Source organism: Buteo buteo, chromosome 3 (assembly GCF_964188355.1).
Source record: "Buteo buteo chromosome 3, bButBut1.hap1.1, whole genome shotgun sequence".
Classification (NCBI taxonomy): Eukaryota; Metazoa; Chordata; class Aves; order Accipitriformes; family Accipitridae; genus Buteo; species Buteo buteo.
The window spans coordinates 70072603-70087246 of NC_134173.1; the positions used below are offsets into that span (position 1 = coordinate 70072603).

The 14644-nt window shown below is 41.7% G+C and overlaps 1 protein-coding gene across 1 annotated transcript in view; it reads left to right on the plus strand.

Moving 5' to 3' along the window:
* Positions 1–14644, plus strand: part of CCN4 (cellular communication network factor 4) — a 35247-nt gene that overhangs the window by 15169 nt on the left and 5434 nt on the right. The window contains exon 2 of the mRNA XM_075023994.1: positions 12880–13159. Within this exon, the coding sequence (XP_074880095.1) occupies positions 12880–13159 (280 nt within the window). The remainder of the gene's footprint in view (positions 1–12879; positions 13160–14644) is intronic.

Genomic DNA, 14644 nt, shown 5'->3' on the forward strand with positions numbered 1-14644 from the left:
GCTTGTAACTGAATCTGCAAGCTTTTACAACACTGGACAGTGTGCTGGTGATTTGGTCAGGAACATTTTTTGGGTCATTTTGCATATGCACTTAATTGTCGGTGGTTTTTATTTGTTGACTAGCTCTAAATTAACTTGACTGCGCAAATCATCTGACTGTCATTAGTATCAATATTCTTTTAAAACATTCGTATTTTAGTCACACTGTTCTGGCAGCCATTTATCCTTTGCATTGATGATGAGAAGCAAACAAGATATATCCATGTGCCATAACCATGCAGCTATGTGGTCTACATTAGAAAGGAACCTCCCTTCTCTTTAGCAACTGCCATTAAAAGCAAGCTGCTTACATTGGCTCATTTTAGTAGTCTTATTTGTAACTATATCTTACTGCATTGGCACCTCCAGGTCCCAATCAAAACTGATTTCCTCCCACTCTCCTCTCCAGCTATGTTCCTAGATAAACAAAAGTGAGTATGTCTTGTGAGAGGGGTTTTTTCTTTCTTGCCTTTTCTGGGGGAAAGCTGATCAGATATCCTCTTGCTCATGTAAGAACCGAGTAGCTTCTACTTTCACTGAGAAGAAAAAAGTTCTTTTTGTGCCTTTAATGGGATGAACTGCCCCTGAAATGGTTGTGTACTCCAGAACTTTGCCCTCTTGATGGACTTGTCTTGAACACAGCATTTTTTTTTCTTTCCTAAGAAAGAAGCGGAGGTTGGTTTGTTGGTTTGTTGGTTGAGCCTGTAGCTCAGGTGAAGTTAATGGCAGCATTCAAAAAATTAATAATAATAGTATAAACATACTTTATGTTTTTTCCTGCTGGTAAAGGTTTGTCTTATTAGATGCCCTCTTTGGAATTGCTTTATTACTTTTTCATGACTGAAAGCAGTGATGGTGTTGATTTTTAACAGGAACCCCAGATAGGTCAGAGTCTCTTATGAATAATTCATGTCACATTAGTGCCAGTTTAAAGGGATTAGTTTCATACTAGATGGCATTCAGTTTGTGGACTTGTGATGTCCTTTTGCATATCCCTTAGACTCAGGTCCTGTATGGCATTGCACATCTGACTGCCACTGAGATTGAGCTGAGCATCTGTGTGAGAATGTCACTAGATCTCAGTTTCCCAGATGTCAAAGAAAGAGGATGCTTCATTCCACCCTTCTCCTTTTGGTAGACTATAAACTACGTGGGCAGGCTTGTCTCTTGTAACATCATAACAAACTCAGCACAAGAGTGTCCTGGATCTGGTACATCCGATGATGAGTACATTAAGTGTACTGAATTTGCAGTCTCCTCTTTTCTGCTTACAAAACCTGTACACCAATCTACTTCAGGGTCTTGACTATCATCTAGAAAAATTAACAGATTCCAGATTTGTTTACTGGTTTCTTCCATCCTCATAGCTTTAGCCCTCAGGATCTCCAATATTATCTGGGTGAAGGGTCTTTGTATACATGTTTTGGCAAATAATGTCTCTGCTGCACATGTTGAGCTAGTAAATTCCTTCAGTTAGGCTGGGTTTGTTCCAGGGATTTGGGGCAGATAAGCTCAGCAAAGCTTGGGAAAAGGAGGCCTCCAGCTAATCACCACACTCCTGCTAAATGATCTCACCATAAATTTGGCGAGGTCGTTTGTGCTTATCCCACTTTAATTTCTAATATGAGCTTACAGCAATTCATCATTTCTCTAGCTTATGGGTCACCATGTTTCTGGCTTGCTGTCTACCTGGTGTGCATGGGCACAGACTCCTTTCCAGCCACGTTCTGTACATCTGAACTCATCCAGGCCTTGCAGCTACATTTCTATTGAATTTACTGGTTTTATTTAAAAGTCTTTAGTCTTTTCTTGTGTGTGTGTTATTGTTCCATGGATTTTTGCTTTTTGAGTCAGAAGAAAAAATGCTCAGAAGTGTGTGCTTAGCATTCTGCTGCTTGCTTCTCTTTTTAGACATCAGATATGACTGTTGCAAAGGACTTCAGGTTTTGTTTTTTAAATCCTTTTTGGCACATTCTAGAACACAGTGACAAAATGTCTAATTAAATCTGTCAGGAGGGATTTTAAGAGGCAGTTGTTTGACATTGGTACCCTGGGATATGGTTAAAAGCTTGATATCAGCTTTAGGAAGAAAACAGATTAGGAAGATAATGTGTCCCCGGGGAATGCTATACTTCAATTCCTTGATGAAGTGAGTTAAACCAGCATCTGCACTGTGCTGTGTATTGTGTTATACTTTCATTCAGATCCCTGAACCTGAAGTAGATTATTTGGATATGCATCTATTTCTGTGAATCAGTTTATAGCACTCAGAAAAATGTAATGAGAATATTTTCTAGGATTTTGAAAGAGGCAGAAGGGACTTACATAGTGAAGCCAGAAAACCTGACTGTTGGAAGTAGCACAGGCTGTGGCACTGTTTCTGTCCTGCTGCCGATGTGATGAGATGCCCATAGGGTTTGATGGGGGAGGAGTTAGAAGGTGTTCAGTTCCCTTTTCCTTTTTGTGACAAAATGGGCACTCCAGTTATTTCATGCTCATGGTTCCAGCACCCCCCTGCCTTAACCATTTCATATGACTCCAACTTTCAGGGAGGTTTTGTGGTTTGTCTCCTGACTATGTGAGTCTCTTTTGCCTCTGCACCCTCAGTGTGATAATATCACTCATTCGCTTCCCATATATCTTAGCACCCTTACGGTCCTGTTTCCAGAGATTTCCAGATGCCTGGCACCTGTCCAGAACATCAGTCCAACCTCTTGCTGTCTGGATTCATGTCATCGTCTTCAACTCCTGTTTCCCTTCCTTAATTTAAATACTACTGTTGCCAGCTCAATAAGTTTTTAGTACCATAAATACTTCCTTTGCCCCCTTGAGTTTTCTTCTGTCAGACTTTGCACACTGTGCACAGTCACTGAGGAGGAGGGTTGCAGCCCTTGCCATCTCTTCAGTCTTCCCTATATCTGTCCAAACTAGTGTAATCAAATCCATTTACCTAACAATCCCCGGATTTTTTAGAAAACAGTCTGATTTTCGTATACAGAGGTTAAGGTTCCTTTACACTGCTGTAGCCTTATAAAAGAAAACTAAACTCTCTGTATTTGCCATAACATTATCAGTAAGTCCCCATCATCTGTACCAATCACGGGAACTTGTTTTCCACTGTCTGGTCATGTACTCTTTTCTACCTGCATGCAGTGAGGACCAATGTTTTAGTAGACTCTTGCACAGATGTTTCTGGGCATGGGAAGTTCAGTGCAATAAGCATTGATCTGTGATCTTCGGAAGCTAATCTGTTTATTCTCAGGGGATCTCATGGTGGGTGATACCGGCTGAATTTTTCACAATACAGATGTGAAAATGTCACAAGGCCTCCAAGTATAACAATATTATTATACATCTTGAACAAGGGTCAGTGGGGTTTCTGGAGGCTGTGAGGGAGGTTCTGCATCTCTCAGCCTTCACTTAATCTCTTGTTCCCATTCTGTCTGGTTTGAATGGGACTTGATCTTGATCGAGGGAGATTTTATCCAGTGGTGAATCCTGCAGGTTCTTCCTCTTCCTACCTTCCTGGTAATACTTCCCCCTCTTTTGGACCAAAAGATCTCCTCTAATGTCCTCTCATCATTTGTGATCTCTGTATACTGCAGCTCTTTCCTCACGTAAGTATGGCCAGGCTATACCCAGGTCAGATGAACAGGCTGTGGCAGATATTGATGTGGATGCCTTTGCTTCAAATGTACAAATGCTGCTTTACTGATCTCTCTGCATACACAGAACTAACTCACTTCAGATGCTACAAGAGACTTTTGCCATGATTTTGCCTGGCAAAGGGTAAGATAACATATATTACTTCAAGCTGGGTCCTAATGTTCTGTAGTCAGTCTCTGAATTATCTTCAGGTCCTCCTAGAGTGTGCAAAAGTCTGGCATCTTCCATTGGCCCTAAGGATGCTACTGACCTGTATGTCTTCCATCTGCATTCTTTGTCTAACAGATCTCATAAAATACTATAAGATACAGTTACCAAAATATGCCATGCTTGGCACAAAAATATCCTTTCATGATGGGACTCTTTGCCTGGAAATGCTGCCGTTTATTCAGACAAGTTGTAGGCTCCATCTGTTTTTCACTTAACCACAGGGATGTAGCAATGCAGTCTTACTGCTCATCTTTCATTGAGAGTTTTGAGGTGGCTTTGATATTATGATACAACACTATATTACATGGCAGTTATGGTTTTTTGGATGAAGCCATGCATGCCTTTTGTTCCAAAGGGACCATTAAAGTGGCAGTAGCAGCAGCAGCAGCTTTTCTTTCTATTATCTTGAAATCTTCCAGCTGCAAAACTGGACTTCTGCTAGGTTTCCTGTTACCAGATAAAATAATAATTATCTGTCAAATAGCATTTTTGGCTGTGTTCATGATATGAGAGGGGATGGACCTGCAAAATAGAATTCTTTTGTCCGCATTAAACACACCATTTCACAGAAAGGCTAGTTTTTATTTCTCTGGGCCAGAACCAGACTTCAGGTGGCACAACGCAGGACTGAATTGATGAAGACATCTTGCTGGTCGTTTGGGTTTATGGGCATATTCCACGTGTTGTTTTGGCAAGGTATGCAGTCACAGACTGCTAGAAACGCTGGTCGTCAGTGCCCTCTGGAGGTCTTTAATCCAACAGCGGAGGATGGAGAATTCGGAGCCTCTCTGGGTGACCTGTCCCGGTGCTGCACTGCTCTTCTAGTGAAGAAGTTGCCTTCCTGGTGTTCGGACTAAAGCTCCCCAACTACATTTTGTGGCTGCTGCCCATTAGTATACCCTCTGCTACCTCTGAGAAGAGCGGACTGATACTAGGTCTCCTGTTAACCTCTTTGCCAGACTACCCCAGCCCAGCTGCCTCAGCATCTTGTCCTGGGACATGACCTTTAGGTCTCCGACCATCTTGGTTGCCATTCTCTGGACTGCCAATTCCTTGATATCCCATTTAAAGTGAGAGTTCAAAACTGTAGTCCAGGAAGTGAACTAATCTACTGAAATCTCACCAAGACCAGATTCTTTTCCATATTCCATCTAAACAAACTATTAAACACTGGCAAAATGAGAGAAAGTAAGTAGCCCTTCGTATGGATTTCAAGGAGGAAGACACTTTGACAGTTGGAAAATAAAGTGATCAACTCGGAAAAGCAAAGCTAGGGGGAAAGAGCAGTGGAAAATTGACATGGGAGGAAAATTGCTATTTAAAGGAAATAGGGATGCATAACTTTGTCAGTTCATCAGCAACTCTAGGAAAGTAAAGATACTAGGACAAGCAAACTGTTTCAGGTTTGAGAATTTAAATAACAATGAAATTTTAAAATGGAAAGTTGTTTTAAGTCAAAATGCGCTGCATTAGAACAGAAAATTGTTGATACTTGAAAATGCAGATTTCTATTTTTATTAGAAAAACAATGAAAACCAAGATGATTTTGAAAAGTGCCATAAAATCTGTGCTATTCTTGCCATGGGAAGAAAAATAAGTAAGTGGAGCTTCTTAATTTTACCACTTTACTTTTTTGCCCAGCTTTGGACAGAGTGTCCCCGAGGGAGTAAGAGGACAGACAGCATCTTCCTTTTGATTTCAAGTCCATGACTGAAAAATAAGAGACAAGCAAATGCAGAGCACAGCTAATTGCAAAGTAAAACCTCTGCCAAAGCAGTTTGCTCTTGTCTGGGAGCTGGAACTGTGATACTGTTTTTGTTACCCAGCTCGTGGCTCATATGTCAACATCTTGTTCTGTACAGTTTTAGGATGGTTTGTAATCCTATGACCTTGGATGGTCCAAATGCACTTTCCGCTTTCCTAAAATTGAAGTCTGTCTGCTTGTCCCTTCTGGAGGCTTTTCTCATTGCTCCTCCAGATGTTCCCTGTTACTTTTCAAATTCTAGTTCAAGCGAGTTTCACTGGGTGAGCTCATTAGCTGCACAAACCTAACATGTGCAGTGCAAGATATTAAAATGTTCTTAGAGCACAGAAACTATGCTGTTTGCTGTCCCAATTAGTGGAGTCTGTGGTAGCAGTGTCAATTTGTTAAGTATGTCCAAACATCTTTAGGTCACCCTATTCTAGGCGAGTGTTACTCTTACTGGGACACTTACGAAACATCAGGTTGCTTTCTAACAGGGAAGTTCTTTCCCTCTGAATACTCCATAGAAAAATGTGAAGAAAATGTGGGGCCACACTGAGTTTGCCAGTATAAGCAATATTTTGGCAAAGAGGTGAATGTATGTAATCTTTACTCTGCAATTGTCTAAACTAAGTTAGAAAAGACTATTCCAAACATCTGCCTACATTCTTCCCACAGACACATTTCCCAAAATAAAGTTATGGGAAGTTGATTATTCATCACTCATAGATCAACAGAAATATTAATGGTTGACTCACTGTGGATATTTTATTTTGTTAGGCTATTGAATATGCTTTGCGCAGAACTTTCCTTTCTGCTCAGCCTACACAGCAAGAATAAATCCAGCTGGCACCTGATATCTATAAAACTGTCTTATATTTTCTGGGTTCAGAGTCTATTATTTTACAATATATTCTGGAGATTTCATGTCTGGAATCAATTTTAATGAGGTATCTAGAAGCTCATGCATACACTGGGGAAGCTGAGCCCCAAATAATCATATTTTCCCCTTACTATTACATGTCCTGCAGAATCTGATTTATATCTCTGTCCTGATGCTAGCTCACTTGTCACCAGTATTACCTTCTGATAGTTTATGAGCATTCATGGGGACTTAGGGATTTGTAGCAAGAGTATAACAGTGAGGAATTCCTGATGGTACTGCGATTACTGCTGATCTTGCTGTAAGAACTAGCTCTTTGTTGACCCATCTGTTTTGGGTGTGAGAATAATGCAAATATTCAGCAATATTCAGCTCAGAAGTTCCAGCTGAGCAAGATCAAGAAACAAACTTCTATCCTGAGGGCCTGTTTTAAGCCCACTGATGTAAAACAGTTCCTATTTTTCATTGCTATTGTGCCCATCTCTCTGACATGCGTTATGAGTTGTTAACCTCTGTCTGTTCTGGGATGAAACTAAGCAATCTCTAAGCAATAGAAATCTTGCCCAGAGATTGAACTGAGGGATGGAAGGGTATGTGGCTTTATTTAATAGGTTATTTATGTTTCATTTTGTCGTTTCATTTTTACTTCCAGACACTGTGTTCCCCTGGGAACTGTGCTATGTCGGGTTAGTGTCAGGATGTTTGCAACTCTGTGAATGTGGATGTGAGTCTCCTGGGGTGCCTTTTAAAATCATTTTGGTTAATGAGAGCATTCAGGGTGGTACATGGTGTTGGAGTTTGCGCTACAGGCGTTTCTGCTGGTGCTGTCTAAATAGTTCCGCCAGTAGGTGGAACCAGGAGAAAGCAGATGTGTCATCTGGCAGAGAGAGAGTACAAATGCACAGACCTTTCCTGGGAGATGCATCTCTAGGTATCCGCTTAACGTTGTGTTTTTAACTTCAGTGTCCCTGTTTAGGACAGCCAAACTGCAAAACCTGGAGTTATTTCTAAACGGTGACAGGCTGACGCTGTCAGGCCTTGGTGCATGAACTCCCACCGGTAAGGATGTTTGGGTCAGTCTGCAAATCAAGCTGATTTGATCACATAGTAGTAAGGAGGATGTTTTAATAAAGATTCCTCACTGAACGTTTTCTCTTGTGAATGTCTCAGAGATGGAGGACAGGGGATAATCCAGATCACATCGTATCCCTCCATCAGTGACATGTGGCATTTGCTCAGAAATGCAGTATCAGAAATGTAGGTTAAAAATATTCCTTTAACGTGTTCTACTGTGGGACATTAAAAGGAGTCCACCCAATGGCATGTGCCCTGCAAAATACAGCTTGTGCAGCTAAGAGTGAGCTCCAAAGCCCTTCTTTTAGAGCAAATTACCACCAAGGAGAAAACAGCAGGAGGTGATAAGGTGCTATGGTTTGAGCAGACCTCTATCTGCCAACTTATAACCATTTCCCCAGCTCTGCCAATAGCCAGAGGAACTGAATTTAGAAGTCACTGTCCTTTCTGGACTTTTTCGCATCAGTAAATTGGAGGGGAAGAACATGGATAGCTTCTCCCTACCTTTACCCAGTTCATTGTGATGAGAAAAATACTTGAAAGAAAAAGGCTTTAAGAGTAAGATCCTGCAGCACTGAAACAGTGAAGTCAATACACATGAATATATTTCTAAACACCTGTAAAACTGGAAGGAAAGGAACATATTGCGATGCATCTAGGGCTTTGCTGCTTAAGAGCAAAGCTGGAGGTTTCCTCATGGGTTATGTAAAAGTGCTGCTATATATCTGACTGGTTTACAATTTGGACCGTATACACTAATTTCAACACTGTAGCTTGGTCTTTCCAGTTTCAAAACTAAAACAAACATGCATTTACAGTATTTTCCAACAAATTGAAATATACTTTGCCAGTAGGTAGAACATGCTGCTAAAATGCTGCTATCCATTTTGTATCTTTAAGACTTGGATAGTAAAACTCATGGCTATTAAAAATATTGAGTTTGTGGCCATGGCAGGTGGTGAGTCATTTTTTTATTTTCTCCTTCTTTTCTCTTGAATGTGAACACAGAAATTAACTGGAAATTGTTGCTAGTGAAATACTATTCTCTGCAGATGCAAAAAGAAAGTCATTTTGGAGCTTGCCAAGCCTAAATCAGGAGCGACTTTAATAGAGAGTTATCAGCCATGGGAGAGTGAGAAGGACTTCATCTTATTTTAATGAGAATGGGCTTGTACCTCCAAAAGCAGCAAAATTAGAGCTCATGAATAACTTGTGGTGGAATATTTTCTCCTTAGCATCCAAGGTAAAGCTGCAGACTCCAAGACTGAAGAGTAATTATACAAAACAAGTTAATTACCAGTACCTGGAAAAAATAATTTCCTAGCAGGCACATTCTTTTATCTTTCTGACATTTTAAAATAAACTTGTCAAATCCCCACCACAGTGCTTTTTGGTGTTAAGTTTCTCTTCATTCTCATTTTGGATTTCTTACATAATTGTTGTCTTCCTATACATTATATTGACCCTAAAGACGAGTCCTGAAACCTTAACTTACATGAGGGTGGTTTTTTGTTTGTTTGTTTCTAGTTAAGGGTGGCCATTGATAAAGGCCATTACACTGTGATTTCCTGTTGATAGCATCTGTAGAAAAAGTTGGTTTTATTGTGGTATTTATAAAGCAGTGTTCATGATGTCTTAACCATCATACCTATTAATAAGAAAGTGTCTATATCCCAAAATGTTCTGGAACATTGAAGTAGTAGGGCTGAATGACTTTTCCAAAGGGATTTAGATCTTCCCATGATGACAGCTGACCATGGAAAAGGAAAAACCAAGGATTTTAGAAATCTACAGGATGGTTTTTCCCATAGCAAAGCCCTGAGGGACTTAGGAGGGTAAAGGAGGAGGGGCTGGAAGCCATATAGGTTGTACACTTGTTCTAGTGTCCAGTGGACAACAATTTCCAAAGGTTGGGTTTTCATTGGATGGCGATGGAGCCTAGGACATGCAGCTGCTTCCATCTCTCCATGCCTTCGCTTTCTGCAAAATACAGGAGTCATAGTATTTTGATGCCTGTCCACACTGATTATTTGCAGATGCTTACACTAAGTGTCCTCTCTATGGCTTACTCAGCCATATCACTGGACATTTCAGCTGGCACGTCCAAGAACTACAACAGCTAGTCACTACAGAGACACTTGAAAATCTTCCTTGGCCAGCTCAGGCTTTAGACCTAGAGGAAGGGCTGTTAAATAATTTACTCTAAATTCCTGTCTATCACAAGCCACCAAATGGCTCCCAGCTACCCAGTCCTTTACAAGAATTCAGCCTCAATCCTTCACATATTAACTAAAACTGTAGGACTACCAGGGCTTATTGGTTCCTCTTTGCTACGTGTGTTGATTCACAGACACTTTCCTATCTACACAGGGTAGAAGCTGTTTGCTTGCTCATGTTGACAAAAGAAACAAGGGGCTGTGAAGGGATTTACTTACAGGGTTGGGCCATGGCAATGGGCTCTTTAAATAACTGTGTGACTTTTGTCTGTGTATCTAGATTTGATTATTAAGCACTTTTTTAATCATCAGCAACAAAGTAAATAAGTTTATTGCACTTGAAGAGGCCTGTCTTCTCAAGTGACAGATTATTGCACCTACTCAAATCGTTGTGAGTGGAACGAAAAATACTACTAATAAAAGGCCAGGGCTTTTCATTGATCTGAATGTTCCTCTTTTAACGACTCTGGCAGTATCAAGGAGCCTTAAAGTGGGAGTAAATTATATTGGTATGGTTTAGTTTAAACAGGAGTTTAAAGGTGATTTTAAGCCAACTTTAAGGCCAACTGTTTGTAAAGGGGGCCTTGATGAAATTGGGAATTATGCCCAGAGCAAACACATCGCCTATTTGGCAGTGATTAGCAATGTGTTAACAATTTAGTGTTCTAAATACAGGGTAACTAATTACTAAGATACTCAAATACACCTTCAGATACAGCAGTAGCAGGTTTAGAAATGTACTTCAGTAAAATTTGAGTCTGCTAACAAGGAAAACATAGAGGGCAGTAAAAGTGCTTTGCAAACATATCCTGATGGATAGCTCATTGGCTTTGAGATCACAATTCTGGGGAATGCTTTTCCCCACAAAGCCTTGGGTTGTGGCATTTTCTTCATGGAGAGGTGGTGGGAAGCCTTTTGTATGAGACATCTGAAACTGTAAAAAGAGGACAAAACACTGGGGAATGTATAGTACAGTACAAGGTAGCCAGGAATGGATGGATTGCCTTAATAATTTCTAAACCTTGACTTTCCTTGTCTGAACTTTATAGGGTTACACACTTATTCTTTGCAGCCCTCACATCTTGTCACCAGAAATGGTTTCTGGACCTGTGCCTAAGCAGGGTCATGTTCTGGCTGCTGTTGGTAGCCTGTAAATAACCCCATTTGTTTCTGTGCCTGCGCTACTGTGCCCTGCTTGACCCCCATGTGCAGCTCAGGTGTTCTGTGCAGTGATCCTGGTGGAAAAGGTACATCTTTCCTTTGTCACTGGGCTGATTTACACCCTTCCTGCACCACAAGCACAAGCATGGCTGGTGCTGTTAAATGTCATCCAGAGTTTGCTGAGTGCAGAAGCCAACGAACCTCTGCCCTCTGTGGGTTTTGCTATGAGCTAAGGTATCCCAGCACTCCATTCTCTCAATCTTATTGACCTGAATGCGTCTACTGGAATAGCATCACTGTGTTACATGAAATTCCTTTTCTACCTTGATTTACCTTGGTCAGATTTCTTATCTGATTATCAGATTTTGAATTAAATTGCAGCATTATTTTTTGTTTTCTTATTTGCCAAGGAAATGGAGATCAGGAAATGGAAACTTGGCAGTATCCTCCCCATAAAAGTTTTCCTTCCTTGCTCAGCATGCTGGCAAATATTTGTGCACAGCTAATGGGAGAAACACTAACATTATGAAGCTTCACTTACACTCATCCGACTTATAGGGCCCACAGTGACTCCACGTAGGACAAAAGCATGTGCCAAAAGGCGTAGGTGGAAAATTACTGCAGAAATATCCCAGTTGTTTGACTGTGTGGGCCAAGGCAACATCATGGGAACTGCAGTGTGAGACCTGGAAGATCCCATCACAGATAAACCTAAGAGCCTCATGACTACTTTAGGATTCACAGAGAGCATTTCTGCTGAATATGGTAGTCCGGACACTGTGAACGATGGATAAGGGTGGTGGTTAGAGTGCTTAGAGGAAATACATGACTCTTTTTAATATGTATTGATTTTTAATTATTATATTTTTAATTCTTTTAAAATGTTATAGCCATAGTGTAGCTTCATTGCTTAGGACTGGGATTCTGTCAGGGAGCTGTGTGTTGTGTTATGGGAATGGAGACAAGCAAAACATTTTTCAGAGGTGGGTGAACTTGTGCATCACAACATTCATAACCAGTTAGCCAGATTTTGGTTTCAGAGATTATCTTTTCCTTTCTCTAACCATATCTCTATTCAAGGCAAAGGGCTAGGGCATTGTAAAGTGGCAGTTGTTGTGGTATTAACGGTATTGCAAGAAGAGACAAAATGGCCAAGGCATCCTCAGGAGGTCCATGACTGAGTGCTAGGGCTGTGGGTTTCAGATCATCCTCACAACATGGAGGTTCATGACTGAGTGTCTGTGAGGGTGGAGGGCTTACAGGCCTGCTCTTGGTCCCCTCATGGATTTATGGGATCCCGTGTTTTAGTTGCAAGACCCACACAAATATGGATAAGCCTGAGGAAGATGAGGCCAAACAGGGCCACGTGCTTTCACACTGCAACACGATGACCTTTATCTTGCTTGGTGACCTGAAGGGCAGTGACTGCTACGTGAGGAAGCCTTCGAGTAGCCAAGAGGTCCTAGAGCCATCTTTCAATCAACAGGGACAACAGCTATGGTGTGACACAGTCCTCTGCCGGAGCCAAGCACCACAGGGTGACACAGACTGGCCACGTCGCACCTTCTTCTCATGTATCAGAGGGGTTTTGACATGTTCCTACATGGAGAGAGACCTCTGTTTAGAGAGGAGAGGTCTGGAAAAGGCTGAGTCTATGGAGTTTGGATGCTAGTCCAAGCTGTAGAGCGTTTTCCCTCAGCTAGTATCTGAAGGGGTTTATGAGAGAGCAGTGACCGCTCCCTTCCCATGGCTCTTTGACATTTATTCTTTGGTTTCCTTGCAGTCTCTCTAGACCTGAGGGGATTTTGACTGAGGACTAATCACCACAGGGTTCACGGCCCCCTTTTCTCTGGAACGCTCTCCAAGCTGTGTTTCTTTGTTTGTAGGCCATTGCCCAGACCTCCACCACCATGACCCCCACCGTCCCTGCCGCGACAGAGGCCTACACGCGGACTCAGTACTGTAAGTGGCCATGCGAGTGTCCGAAGTCCCCACCTCGGTGCTCGGTAGGCGTCAGCCTGGTCACAGACGGCTGCGACTGCTGCAAGACGTGTGCCAAGCAGCGTGGAGAAAGTTGCACTGAGGCCGACACCTGTGATTTCCACAGGGGCTTGTACTGTGACTACAGTGGAGACAGACCTAGGTACGAAATAGGAGTATGTGCACGTAAGTGACGTACATATATTTTTGACTTAGATAACATTGGCAGCTCCCCTCAGTCTAAGCAATGGTTGAGATTTATCTCATGAGATACCAGGCTGCGCACTCATCAGCTCCTCCATATTCATTTCCTTATAGCTGTCTTCATTCTCAGGGCAGTTGGCTGGCTGAGGAATGACATCTGAATTCTTGCTCTTTGAGTTGGCTGCAGCCAAGAGCAAGGAGCAACAAGCATGTGAAGTTCTTCAGATTTGCAAGTAGATGATTCTGTGTTCCCCGTAATGGGAGGAGGTGTTGGAGTGGGGTGGGGATGAAGGAAGGGTAGGTATGCAGCTGGCATTAGAGACAGGCAATATGGGTGTCTACATGAAAACCATGACATTAAGGAGATGTTTTTGGCTTATTCCCAACAACGGATCCCTAGGAAGGATAGCATGTGGTATCCTGTCAAGAGGGTCAGGGATGAGTCATCTCCTAGTAATGTTTCTCAGTGACAAATTGAGGTCTGAGCCTTAATCTTACAATGGTTTCAGTCACGTTGGCTGCCATGAAGCAGAAGGATTTCTTCCCGCCTGTCATAACAAACTCTTGGTGGGATAATTCATGTGACTGGAATGTTTTTATTCAAGAAGGAGAGGAAAAAGAAATGACATAGTGTTATGTGTGTCAAGGATATATTCACTTGTTCTGAGATCGTAGCTTAGCCCAGAGAGGGGGAAAGAAATGTACCACCACATCAGAACAAGGGTGAATCTGATCTGCTCATAAATGATTGAAAATCGTTACTCTGGGAATGGTTAAAAGGGAAAGGGTCATGGGTACAACCACACAGATAGCTGATCAGAAAGGATGCTGACTGTTTAGCATGTTATAGCATATTGTTTATGGCTTCAGATTCATAAACAGGAAAAAGACATTTAGAGGGAGGATCTTCTAGGCTGGAATATAACCATGAATGAGGTACTAATAGAAAATGTAAAGGTGGAAGGAAACCTGGAGGAGAGCCAATTGTGAAATGAATAGATAGAATAACTGATCTACAGGAAGGACAAAAGATTGCAAACAGTGGGCTTCAGTAAACTTAGAAAATCAGCAGAAGTTTCACAAGGGGCAAGTCTGATGAGTAAAGAGGTTCAGGGTAGCTGGCAGTTCCTCACAGAAATGATACTAGGGGTTGCTGTTCCTCAGCAGGATGGCAAGTGTAGTAAGAAATAAAATTGGCTTTGCATTAGATCAGCCACAAAAAACAAGCATGCAAAAAGTGCAGACTAACCAGATTTTTGTAGGATATGGACAAAATAACTGTAGCAAAAGGAGCTGTAAGCTTAAACAGTGATTTTCAAGATTAGAAAAGATCCAAGGTTATGAAAAGAGGATATGAGATCATTCAAGTGTATTGTCTGGAGTGTGTGTGGAACATTCATGGGAGGTCTTTAAGAACAGGTTAGACAAACTTCTGTCAAGAATGAGATCGTTACAGCTGGCCGTGAA